Raw genomic sequence first — 13,004 nt, 5'->3', positions numbered from 1 at the left:
AATGGAGTTGCAATCCTACGGGTTCCTTGGATTGCTGTTCCTAGTTCAGCTGCGGCTCGGGGCGATATGACCTCTAGTATTCATTCTTTCCTCTCAACTGACAAAACGCACGCTGGCTTCAATTTGCCCCTTAATCCCATAGGAAAGGTGAAGTCCAAGAGGGCAGGGGTCTTGCCTTTTTGTTCATCCCCATAGCCCCAGGACCTGGGAGCATGTCAAGCATAATAGACATTTAATAAACACTTGTGAGCTGATTGAATGGTGAGCAGAGTGCTGTGAAAAATGCTAACAGCTAACTTTCATTGAGCACTTGGGCACTCTCTTTGTAAATGCCCACATGCCCGTATACCGCGGGCACTATTATTATGTCTGTGGACTGCACAGGTAGGGAAATTCAAGGTTTAGAAAAGCTGAAAAAGTTGCCCAGGGTCAGAGTTGTAAATAACAGAGTGAACATTTGAACCCAGGCTGTCTGACTCTAGAGGAGGGGCACTTATCAAAACAGAAGAAATCAACAGAGGAGTGGGTAAGGGAGAGCTGTGAAGAAATTACCCCTATAATGACCACCTGGGCCAGTGGGAGTGGAAAGAGGCAAATATTCAGATGTATTGTGGATCCACAGGAGGACCATTCTGGGTTTGGACTGATTGTGAATCTTTTATGCTAAATTTAGCTGCAGTCAATGGAATGCCAGCTGGCTAGGGAAGGGGAACAATGGCACTGGATGTGATCACCTGTAGTGTGTAGACAAAGGTAGGTCCAGGGACTTAGGGAAGCCATTTGGGATGGGACATATGTGTATAAAAGTATATACTTATATGTATGTGTATATCTATATATCTATATCTGTATACTTTTTTAAAGTTTATTTATTTATTTGGGGCAGGGAAGGAGAAGTGGGGGAGGGAGAGAGAGAATCCCAAGCAGGCTCCACACCATCAGCACAGACTCTGATGCAGGGCTCCAACTCATGAACCGTGAGATCATGACCTGAGCCGAAATCAAGAGTCAGATGCTTAACCGACTGAGCCACCTGGGCTCAGTGTATTTTGTATGGCTTCATGTGTATTTTGGATGGCTTCAGTTTACTTGCCTTGACCATGGTCGACTAGTTTAAATTGAACTCAGAGCTCTGAAGTGAGGTATAACCTTATACACCTTCAAATCATGATAGTTTGTTTTGAAAGTAAATTACAAAATCAGAATGGGCATCAGCTGACCTCTAATCTATAGCTCATTCAATCCTCACAACCACCTATGAGATTTTTTAAAATGTTGGCTTATTTGAATATTGATTTTTTTAAGAAAACAGACTTCGTGTTTTTGAGCAATTTTAGGTTCATAGCAAAACTGAGCGGTAAGCACTGAGTTCTCATATATCCCCTGCCCCCACAGGCACAGCCTTCCCCACTGTCAACATCTGGAACCAGAGTGGTTCATTTGTTACAACTGATGAACCTACATTGATACATTATTATCATCCAAAGTCCATTAGACTACATTGGCATTTGCTTTTGGTGTTTTACATTCTGTGGGTTTGGACAAATCCATAATGATGTGTATCCACCATTAGAATATCACACAGAACAGTTTCACTGCCCTAAAGATCCTCTGTGCTCTGCTTATTCATCCTTCCCTCCCCCTAAACTCTGGCAACCACTGATATTTTTATTGTCTCCATAGTTTTGCCCTTTCCAGAATGTCAAATAGTTGGAATCATACAGGATGCATGTAACGTTTTCAGATTGGCTTCTTTCGCTTGGTAATATGCATGGCAGTTTCCCCCATGTATTTTCATGGCATGATAGTTCATTCCTTTTTAGTGCTGAATAATGCTCCAAGGAACTGCTATTTTTTTTTAAGTTTATTTATTTATTTGTGGGGGTGGGGGGAGTGGAGAGAGAGGGAGAGAGCATCCCAAGCAGCCTCCATGCTGTCAGTGCAGAGCCTGATGTGGGGCTCGATCTCACGAAAACGTGAGATCATGACTTGAGCTGAAGCCAAGAATTGGATGCTTAACTGACTGAGCCACTCGGGCGCCCTGGGACTGGTATCTTTTATCCTATTTCACAGATAAAGAAACAGGCACAGAGGGGATTAGTAACTTGCCCAGATACAATCAGTACAGATCAGTTTGATTATAGGTCCTTGTCTCTTCTGGGGCAGGTGGGTGGCTCAGTTGGTTAATTGTCCGACTTCGGCTCAGGTCATGATCTCGTGGTTCATGAGCTTGAGCCCTGCGTCAGGCTGTGTGCTGACAGCTCAAGGCCTGGAACCTGCTTTGGATTCTGTGTCTCCCTCTCTTTGCTTTCCCCTCCCCCTCCCACTCCGTGTCTCTCTCTCTCTCTCTCTCTGAAAAATAAATAAACATTAAGCAAACATTTTACCATGCCTCTGAATTCCATGAAAATTTGGTTTCTCGTGATGAAAAGCAAGAGTTTTTCACGTCACAGAGTTGGGGTAAATGGAAAATCGGGGCAATGGAGCCAGCCACTTTGCTTGCAGAAAGTTTCCACAGCTTCCTGCATATCAACGAAAATGGAAAACCTAGAAAATAAGATTTTGTTTCAAAAATTTACTTTATATGGAAAAATGCTGTCTGCTTTTGAAATTCTGGTTTAACCCCCTCCTGCTTCACTGGTTTGAGAATATGTTTCTCTTCCCTGACCCTTAATTTTATTATCTTTCAGATTATATCTGGGTGCTGGCACCTAGCCACTCCTCTCCCAATGAAGTACATTCTGGTCACTGGAGGGGTCATCTCAGGCATTGGTAAAGGGATCATCGCGAGCAGCATTGGAACGATTCTCAAATCATGTGGACTCCGAGTCACTGCCATCAAAATTGACCCTTATATTAACATCGATGCAGGCACTTTTTCACCTTATGAGCACGGTATGAGAGAATAATTTCCCCGTCTTATAAAGCATGGGGTTAAATTGCAGTTCTTTCTTGTATTTTGGGTAATTTCTTTAGGATAGAGTTCCAGAAGTAGAGTTGCTGGATCATACATTATGAACATGTGTATGAGGATACCATTTTGATTGTACCTTTTGCAGTACAAATTATGTTTTTTATTTTACAATAAAGGTAATATACTTCTCTTAACATTTCATTGTTAAGAGAAGTCAGACAATATAGATCATATTGACAGTTATATTGACAATATAGACTGTCATGAAGAAAATAAAAATCATCCATTTCCCACCACTTGGGGCAACTATTAGTAATGTTGACATTTGAGTATATATGCCAATTACTTTTTAAAAGATATTAGCACTTACATACTTTATTTTTTTTTTTACTATTTATTTATTTTTGGGAGATAGCGCACACGAGCAGGGGAGGGGCAGAGAGGGCGACAGGGGATCCAAAGCGGGCTCTGTGCTGACAGCAGAGAGCCCTATGTGGGGCTCAAACTCGCAAACTGGGAGATCATGACCTGGGCCAAAGTCGGCTGCTTAACCGACTGAGCCACCCAGGAGCCTCTAGATACTTTCTTTTTAAACTTTTTACATGCAAGCAGGAAAGTGCATAGATCGTAAGTGTACCACTTGATAAGATGAACATACTGTGTAGCTGGCCCCCAGATCAAGAAACAGAAACCCCTCTTTGCTCCTTCCATCTTTCCCCACCAGAAACCACCAAGGTGACTGCTATCCTGTCTTCTAACACCATAGATTACTTTTGCTTATTCTTTTTAGCTTTATTCTTTTTTTACTTTTTCATCTTATTTTTATTATGTATTACATAATACACTGTGTGCTGCATAACCTACTAGTAGGGATAGAGGAGCATTAACAGAGTTATTTTTCAACAATTAGGAAAATGCTTCCTTAATGTTCTCTAAACTTTTTGACACATCGTAAAGATTAACTCCAGACATTACTTTTGCTTTTTTTTTGAACTTTAAATGAATTGGATCTTATAGTCACACTAGTTTTTAATCTAATTTTTACAACAATGTAATGTGGACATTTATATATATTTTATACTCTTAAAGGCTGCACACAATCTGTACAATAATAGGAAATAATTTCCAGTGTATCGATATTATAAATAACACTGTGATGGAAATCTTGAAGTCTTATTTTTTTAAACATAAATGCCTGTGTGCAGAATTTTTGATGTCACATATGCTTTTCAGGCTTTTGGCGTATGATATATATTACCAAAGGTTTTTAGGCTCATGATCCCTTATCTATAACTCTAAAATCAAAAAAGTTCTGAAAACTTAGAATTCTTCATAAGTTTGTGGTTATTTATAGTCTTTTTTCAAAAGTTTTGAAAATTGAAAAATCTTCATAAAGGTGTGGCTATTTCTAGTCTTTATTCTACTTGGAATATGTTTTGATTCTTTTTTTAAAAAAATAAGGTTTATTTATTTATTTTGAGAGAGAGAGAGAGAGAGAGAGAGAGAGAGAGAGAGAGAGAGAGAGAATGAATCACAAGCAGGTTCCACGCTGTTAGCACAAAGCCTGATGCAGGGCTCGAACTCATGAACTGTAAGATCATGACCTGACCTGAAATCAAGAGTCAGATGCTTAACTGGCTGAGCCATCCAGGTGCCCCTGGAATGTGTTTGATTCTTTATTTCACTTGGAATGTGTTTGCATTTGAAGTGTTTTCTAATATATGGAGAGTTTTCTATAGTACCTTTCCATAATCTGAAAAACTTCAAATTTCAACTTCCATCTTGTTTCCAAGAATTTTCTGATAAAGGCTGTGTATCTGCACCAATTTATATACACATCAACTGCATAAGAAGACCTGTATTTTTATATCCCTGCTGAATATTATTCTTTTTAAACTTTACTAACCAGAGAGAAAACCAAAACACAAAACAAAACAAAAAGTACCTCATTGTTCTAATTTGGATTTCTTTGATTTTCATTTTGTCTGTGGAATGACTTATTGAAGTCAATGGTAGAATATATTTTTGTTTGAAACCATTACACAACTTCCTTCTGTGGAGTAAATTTCCTTGTCCCATTGACTTTGGACTTTGGTCATGTACAGTGGTTCAATCGTCCAGGTCTGTTTGGAATTTTCGTGGTTTTGAAACTGAAAGTCCAAACCCTGGGAACCCTATTAGTCCTGGGTAAACCCGAGAGATTGGTCACCTTATTTGGCCACGTGATTAGTTTTTCCCTAGGAGACATTAGTGAATGTGACATCTGCCTTGTTGAAGCAGAAATTTTCGGTACCGTGGCATGATCTGGCTCTGTCTCTTTGGTGCTTCTGCTCTCCTCCCTGAGAACTGCCTGCCCCGTGTAGGTCTGGGTCCTGGAATGAGATGGAGTAGACACACAACTGCCCCACAGCCCCCATGTAACTCAAGGGAGAAATCAATAAGCATTTTGTAAGTCACTAAAATTTTAGGGTTGTTTGGTGTGCAGCAAAATTGGCTAATGCCATGTGCTATGCCAATTTTCCTTTGGATTTTTTAAAATGATTTTCAAGAATACTTTATGTAAAGTGTATTAACATATATATATATATATATATATATATATATATATATGGTTTTACTCTATTTGAAATTTGCTTTAACATTACCTCTGTTTGTCACTGATGAATTTCAACTTGCCATTTATGTGATTAAATATATCAACTGTTTCCTTTATGGTTTCTGCCTTTGATGTCACTTTAGGCTTCTCTGCCACAGGAATATTTAAATACTCATCTATATTTTCTTATGGATCTATATTTATAGTTTCATTTCCTTTAGCTTTAACATTGATAACACATCTGGAATGTATGAAGATGTAACATAATTTTTTTTCTTTTTTTTTTTTTTTTTGTTTTGTTTTGATTAGCCAACTATTCCTAATGGCATTTCTCAAAGATTTCATCCTTTTTGTGCTGCCTGGAAATGCCACCTTTTATTATATACTACATTTTTGTCTCTACTTAGGTCTATCTTTGTCCTCTGTTCTGTTCCGGATTTCTGTGTTTATTCCTGCCTATCATTTTAATAGCTGCAGCTTTTTATTATCAAGTAGGTCAGAGCTCTCCATATTCCTTTCTTCTTCCTTTGTTTTTTTTTCTGAACTCCAAAATGTTTGTTGTGTACAGAATTAACTTAGGAACCATTGTGTTCAACTTTACAAGAAGTTGCGTCGGAGTTTTTGACAAAAAGTTCTTTAAATTTATGCATTAATTTGGGGAAGAATTGAACACCGAAAATATTGACTGACCCATTCAGGAGCTTTAGAAGCAGCTTTCCTTATTTTTATGCCTTCTTTATTTGTCTCTGAAGTAAGGTTTTTAAGTTTCCTAAATATAGACCCTGTGTTTCTTTGAAGTTTATTTCTGAGTGGTTTATTTACTTTGATTTTGTGATGCTGCTCTTAGGTTTTTTATTATTATTATTTTCAGGTCCTATATTAAATTCTTTTATGTAGTAGGGATCTTTTGGATATTTTGATTCTGTACATTTGTGGATGCTATCTTATTCCATCTTTATATATATTGGAATATAGGTATGCATATGTATTTCGATCTTCCTTTACTCGCTGTTATTCATTACAAGGGCTTTTTATTATTTTTTGTGTGCTTTGTTTTGGTGATCACCTGTTTTTCTTTTTTTTTTTTTTAATTTTTTTTTTAACATTTATTTATTTTTGAGACAGGGAGAGACAGCATGAACGGGGGAGGGTCAGAGAGAGAGGGAGACACAGAATCTGAAACAGGTTCCAGGCTCTGAGCTGTCAGCACAGAGCCTGACGCGGGGCTCGAACTCACGGACCGCGAGATCATGACCTGAGCCGAAGTCGGATGCTTAACTGACTGAGCCACTCAGGCGCCCCAATCACCTGTTTTTCTAGCAAATTAACTTTAGGGTCACCCTCAAGTTGAAAAAATATGTTGGAATTTTTATTATAACTACACTAAATCTAAGAACCTGTTTTGTTTATTTATTTTTAAATTATTATTTTTTAATGTTTATTTATTTTTGAGAGAGACACAGACAGAGCACAAGCTGGGGAGAGGCAGAAAGAGAGGGAGACACAGAATCCGAAGCAGGCTCCAGGCTCTGAGCTGTCAGCACAGAGCCAGACTCAGGGCTTGAACTCACCAACTGTGAGATCATGACCTGAGCCGGAGTTGGATGCTCAACCAACTGAGCCACCCAGGCTCCCCAGAACCTGTTTTAAAGACTTGTCATTCACATTTTCTCTTTCTCTCCTAGGAATATAATGTGTATGTACTTTTAAATTTTTAGGAATTTAAAATTTCAGGACTTTACGGTTAAGCGTCCGACTTCAGCCGGGTCACGATCTCGCGGTCCGTGAGTTCGAGCCCCGCGTCAGGCTCTGGGCTGATGGCTCGGAGCCTGGAGCCTGTTTCCGATTCTGTGTCTCCCTCTCTCTCTGCCCCTCCCCCGTTCATGCTCTGTCTCTCTCTGTCCCAAAAATAAATAAAAAATGTTGAAAAAAATAAAATAAAATTTCAGGACTTTAAAAATTCAACTGGGTTTGGCCTGAATCAACTAAAGAGATTTCAGAGATCTTCCCTTATGTGTCAGAAGTTAAGATGCTCAAAGTAAAAAGACTCCTATAGATTGGTGATTCCTCATTAACATGAGACAGTGGAATTTGGAGTGGAAATGAAATCTGGGGAATGTGAAAATAGTGCTATTTCATTAGTTTGGTCTTTTGTTCTTTAAGTTAGAGATCTTCCTGACCTCACGTAGGTACTTTCTAAGGTAGACATGAATGAAGGTATAAAAGGTTTCTGAGGAGTGCCTGGGTGGCTCAGTCGGTTAAGCATCCGACTCTTGACTTCGGCTCAGGTCATGAGCTCACAGTTCGTGAGTTCGAGCCCCGCATACGGCTCTGCAGTGCAGAGCCTGCTTGGGATTCTTTTTCTCTCTCTGCTATTCCTCTACTTGTGCACTATCTCTCTCTCTAATTAAATAAACTTAAAAAAAAAAAAGGTTTCTGTTTCTGTTTATAAGCTAACCAACCTTCTTTTTTTTGGTGTGAACATCTTGAAATCGGAGTAAATGATACAATTTCCTTGATCAGGGAGAGGTTCAATTCTTACAAGGTGGTTTTTGAACACTGGACTCCCAATCAGTGCCCTCAAGCAACAGCGGAGACCTGGAGACATGCGCAATAGTTAGCACAATCATCCTTGTGTGATTAAGTCTTTATCTCTGTCCTTTTTCAGGTGCCCTTGTGCAGGTGGCTGGTTGCACACACTGGCTTTTTTGCCTGACTTTAACTAAGTTGCCCTGTTGGCCTGCTGGGGCCCCGCTTTCCATGTATTGTCTGTTTAATTGTGGCTTAAGATTCCTGAGATGGGAATTAAAACGTTCTTGTGCCAATTCCAGAATCCAGGACACTCATGCTTTGAAGTAAATTGCTATTTACCTAATGTGGGGCTCGAACTCACCACCCTGAGATCAAGAGTCGCACGTTCCACCAACTGAGCCAGCCCGCCGCCCCAAAAGCAAATTTGTAATATTTACATTGCCCCTTTTTTTTTTTTTTTTTTTTATCTTAGGTGAGGTATTTGTCTTAAATGATGGTGGAGAAGTTGATTTAGACCTTGGAAATTATGAACGGTTCTTGGATATTAACCTTTATAGAGACAACAACATCACCACTGGGAAGATATATCAGCATGTGATCAATAAAGAGAGGCGTGGTGATTACCTGGGGAAAACAGTACAAGGTATTCTTTTCCATAAAGGTTAGCGAGACCTGTGTGCTGAGCACCTGCTCAAAATAGATGTGAAGATGAGAAGGTCCCTGAACTCTACAAGTACCAATCCTTTTCATATCTCTGCTTTCTTTTCCTCTTTGTTTTATTCAGAGGTGTCTACTTCACCCTCCATGTTCTTGATTGTATTTTCATCAGTCTTTTTGTTTATTACTAATGTCATTGTTTTTCCTAGTCCATATATCTGTCTTTAGCTTTTATGTATAAAATCCATGGAGAACCATATTCATCACTTTTACCTGATTGAGATGCAGATTTTTTTGGTTTGTTTTTATTTTGTCTGTCTCCTTTGTTCTTGTGTCTTTGCATGGATCATACTTACTCCACTTTGAAGGACAGCATTGGGGATGCACTGGGGGATTGAACTGGATTTCAATGGCTGGTTGGAGTGGCTGGTAGTATGGTCTGACCCTTTTTTCACCAAGCCTTTTCCTGAGTGGTAGGATTCTCTTTTGTCTTAAGAGAGACACCCTGTCCTCCCTTCTCTCCCTCCCATCCCCACCAACTCTAGTACTCATACGTTCCCACATGGTAAAGGTGATAGTTCCCCATCTCCTTTAAATCACTTACACGTTGGAACCAGCTGAGAAGTAGACATGGGGGTTGGATGGATGGACATCAAAAGATCAGCCGTGTTATTACTGAAACTGGATGGTGTGGCTTAGGTGTCAGCTACGCTTGTGGTTTCTAAGTTTTCCCCCTGAGTGTAGATCTTGGGAGGACCCATGGGAGGGAGCGTTGCTGCATGTATGTGGGTTGTTCCAGATGTACCGGTTGGTGACGACTTCCTGCCACCTCGAGGGAGCAGCAGGTGTGAGGTAGAGCAGGCAGCAGATCCTTCCTTGCCTCAGCTTCCCAGAGGGCGACGTTCCTGCTTCGTGTAGCCCATTAAGTTAGTTGGCTGTACCCGAGAGGATGTCGCCTTTCTGTCTCTTCAGCAGAGATCACTAGCTGCAGGCCTGCTCACCACCTAAGGGACCTCTGGGCCTCAAATCCTTGCTGGCCGTCACCTTTTGTCCTCTTCACCTGACGTGAGCAGCCACAGGCCCCTGGTCAACATGAAGGTCTCATCTACACCCTGAGCAGACCCGTCCCCACTGGCTGGTGGGCTGTTGGGCCGGACCACTCTGTGTCTTTCTTCCCCGTGGGGTCCAGCATACAGTACCCTTGACAGCCCTCCCTGCAGGTTTTAGTTGACATTATGGATGTTTCTAGTTGAATCAAACACAGCATTTCTCTTTTCTGTTTCTTGTTCTCCGTGGTCGGTCAGTTTCAATAGAAATGACATACATTTAAGTGATTAAATCTATATTGTGCCTATAATATTCATTTCAGTGAGATGGATAATAACATGAGAAATGTAATTTGTCTCATTTGCCAAGTGGCTTTCAGGTTATTTGGGAGGTCTAAAGACACAAATACGTTCCTTTCTCCTTGATAACCATGAAATAAGCTTTTGTGCTAATTATTCCTTCTTTCTACAGTTGTCCCTCACATTACTGATGCTGTCCAGGAGTGGGTTATGAATCAAGCTATGGTGCCTGTGGATGGTCATAAGGAAGAGCCCCAAATATGCGTTATTGAGGCAAGCATAGAAATTTTTGTTTTGTAAACTTATATCCTGCTGGGTTTTTAAGCATCTAGCCTTCATTCATTCAGCACATATGTATAGACGGCCTCCCATGTGCTAGACACTGTGCTAGGAGGTGGGATTACAGCAGGGAATGACATGGATGGTCCCTGCCCTGGTGGTCCCAGATCAGTGGGCAAGATGAGCACTGAACATGGTGAGTACTCTTGGGATCGGTGCGCAGCCACCTGCATGTGGAGAGAAATCAGTTGCATGATGCATTCTGGTGAGTGCTCTTTGAGTACCGTCGACTCTTGAACAACTTGGGGATTAAGGTCGCTGACTTCTCCCCTCACCCCCAGTTGAAAATATCCCTGTATATCCATGTGTAACTTTGACTTCCCCCAAACTTAACCACTAACAGTCTACTGTTGACCAGAAGCCTTACCAATAACATACACAGTCAATTAACGCATACGTCGTATATGTATTATGTACTATGTTCTTATAATAAAGTAAGCTAGAGAGAAGAAAATGTTATTAAGAAAATCACAAGGAAGAGAAAATGTGTTTATAGTACTCTGCTGTATTTATTTTAAAAAGCCATGTATCAGTGAACCCACACCATCCAAACCCATGTTGTTCAAAGGTCATCTGTATTTACAAAGTGCTCTGGAAGTAGAGAGAGACGGAGTTAGGGAAATCTGATGGTGGTGGCGATCTGGAAGTGAGAAGTGAGTATTAGCTGCTTAAAGAAAGAACACAGTATTTGAAACCTATTATTTGTTTACTGTTTCCCTTCCTCTCCCATCCAAGTACTAACCAGGCCCGACCCTGCTTAGCTTCCGAGATCAGACGAGATCGGGCGCGTTCAGAGTGGTATGGCCGTAGACTCCCTTCCTCTCAATGAATGGGAACGTGCATATACTCCTTCTCTAAACGTCAGTTGACCCAATTGCTAGGCAGGACAGCAGAATAATGAACCATTTAGTTCCTATGGACCGCCTGCACAAATTCAGATTTCTGTTGTGACTTCCAAGTAGTATATAGCTCAGTGGTTAAGAATCTGGACCCAGGTGGCTTGGGTTCATAGCCAAGCAGCGCCACTTACCAGCTGGATGACCTTGGACAAGTGTGCTTCTGTGTGCCTCAGTTTACTCATCTGCTAAATAGGGATAATGTTTTGAGGCTTAAATAAGACACTTAGTAGTTAGAATGGTGTCAGATCTATAGTACGTACTCAAAAATTACTGGCCACTATTAAGATGCCTGTGTGACTTTTGGCAAATTATTTCTCAAAGCTTCAATGTACTCATCTATAACATGATAATTATGTGATATTGTAATACAAACCAGATGATATTAACAGGGTTGTTGGGAGGATTAAGTGCAATTATATAAAACACTTGGCATGTCAGGCGTTCACATTTTGTTAACAGAGCTGATAAACTTAACATAAATGTGCCGTGCTATCATTTATTAACCATAGATCATACTACCGTAGTAGCATACGATTAAGTATGTTAAACTTCATATAAATGTATAAGTGTGCTATGCAAAAGTTTCTCTCCCTTGCTATTTCTTCCTTCACAATTGATGAGGAAAAGAGAGGGTGCTTTCTTTAGAATTTTTTTAAAATTGGAGTATCAGACACAGACACAGGAAAGTGCAGATATCATGGGAATATAGCTTGATGAAGTTGTATAAACTGAACATACCTGCATAACTAGGCTGGCTTCTCTTAAAACGTATTTCTTTTTTTTTTTTTAATTTTTTTAAATTTACATTTATTTATTTTTGAAAGACAGAATGAGACAGAGCATGAGCAGAGGAGGGACAGGGACAGGAGACACAGAATCTGAAGCAGGCTCCGAGCTGTCAGCACAGAGCCTGATGTGGGGCTCGAACCCACAAACTATGAGATCGTGACCTGAGCCGAAGTCGGACACGTAACTGACTGAGCCATCCAGGCGCCCCAAAACATATTTCATATCTAATACAGTGAATAGTTTGCAAACAGATTGAGGCAATGATAAAGGCAGAGTGTAAGACAAGGGAAAGGCAGATAAAAGCTCCAGGAAGAATAGCATCTGATATGAGAACTGGGACATAGCGAGACTCTTCAGTGAAGGAGACTTACGCAGTCAGTCTGTTATATGAATTTTCAGGTTTTAGAATCGATCCCCAAGATGCATCAGAGAAGGCTTCAAAGCAGGGATGTAAATGTCATCAGCTTTGAAAAGAGGATTTGTGAGGTGGAGACGTGGCGGGTGCTGGAGAGGGAGGGAGGGAGAGAGGGAGATAAGAACCTCATTTTCCATTGTGAGGCAGCTGCAGATAACTGGTAGTGGTTGGCAAAAAAAAAAAAAAAATAGACGCAAAAGTGTCTCAGGTTAGGAAAGTAGCCAATAGAAGTAACAATTGAGATTGCCGCCTGGGGATGGGGCGGCAGAGAGCTTCGGCCTCATCCGTCACAGGAGGAAGTCGATTTGTGTTTTTATAGAAGGTGTCTGAAATGGGCAAGTTAAGAAAGAGTCAAGCGAGATGGTGTTTAGAGATGTGGAAGAAACCAGCAGAAGAAATCGTGAACGAAGGAGTTAAAGCGCTTGCCTTGGAGAATCTGGATTTGGGAGAGGAAGAGGTGGGGCACAGGACTCCTGCTTTTTATTGTATGCTCTTTCGAACAATTTGATTTTGTTGG

At 40.5% G+C, this 13,004-nt stretch overlaps 1 protein-coding gene across 4 annotated transcripts in view; it reads left to right on the top strand.

The window, feature by feature from the left end:
- The window catches only part of CTPS2 (CTP synthase 2), a 104,215-nt gene that overhangs the window by 6,782 nt on the left and 84,429 nt on the right, over positions 1–13,004 (top strand). For 3 of the 4 annotated variants that reach the window (XM_049643504.1, XM_049643505.1, XM_049643502.1), the window contains exons 2-4: positions 2,691–2,895; positions 8,515–8,685; positions 10,218–10,318. In XM_049643504.1, coding sequence (XP_049499461.1) covers positions 2,730–2,895; positions 8,515–8,685; positions 10,218–10,318 — 438 coding nt within the window. In that variant the 5' untranslated portion in view covers positions 2,691–2,729. The remainder of the gene's footprint in view (positions 1–2,690; positions 2,896–8,514; positions 8,686–10,217; positions 10,319–13,004) is intronic. The other variant, XM_049643506.1, reaches the window with a different exon arrangement.

The sequence above is a fragment of the Panthera uncia genome, chromosome X, assembly GCF_023721935.1.
Source record: "Panthera uncia isolate 11264 chromosome X, Puncia_PCG_1.0, whole genome shotgun sequence".
NCBI lineage: Eukaryota > Metazoa > Chordata > Mammalia > Carnivora > Felidae > Panthera > Panthera uncia.
The sequence above is the reverse complement of the archived record's forward strand: the minus strand, read 5'-3'. Positions and strand labels throughout refer to the sequence as shown.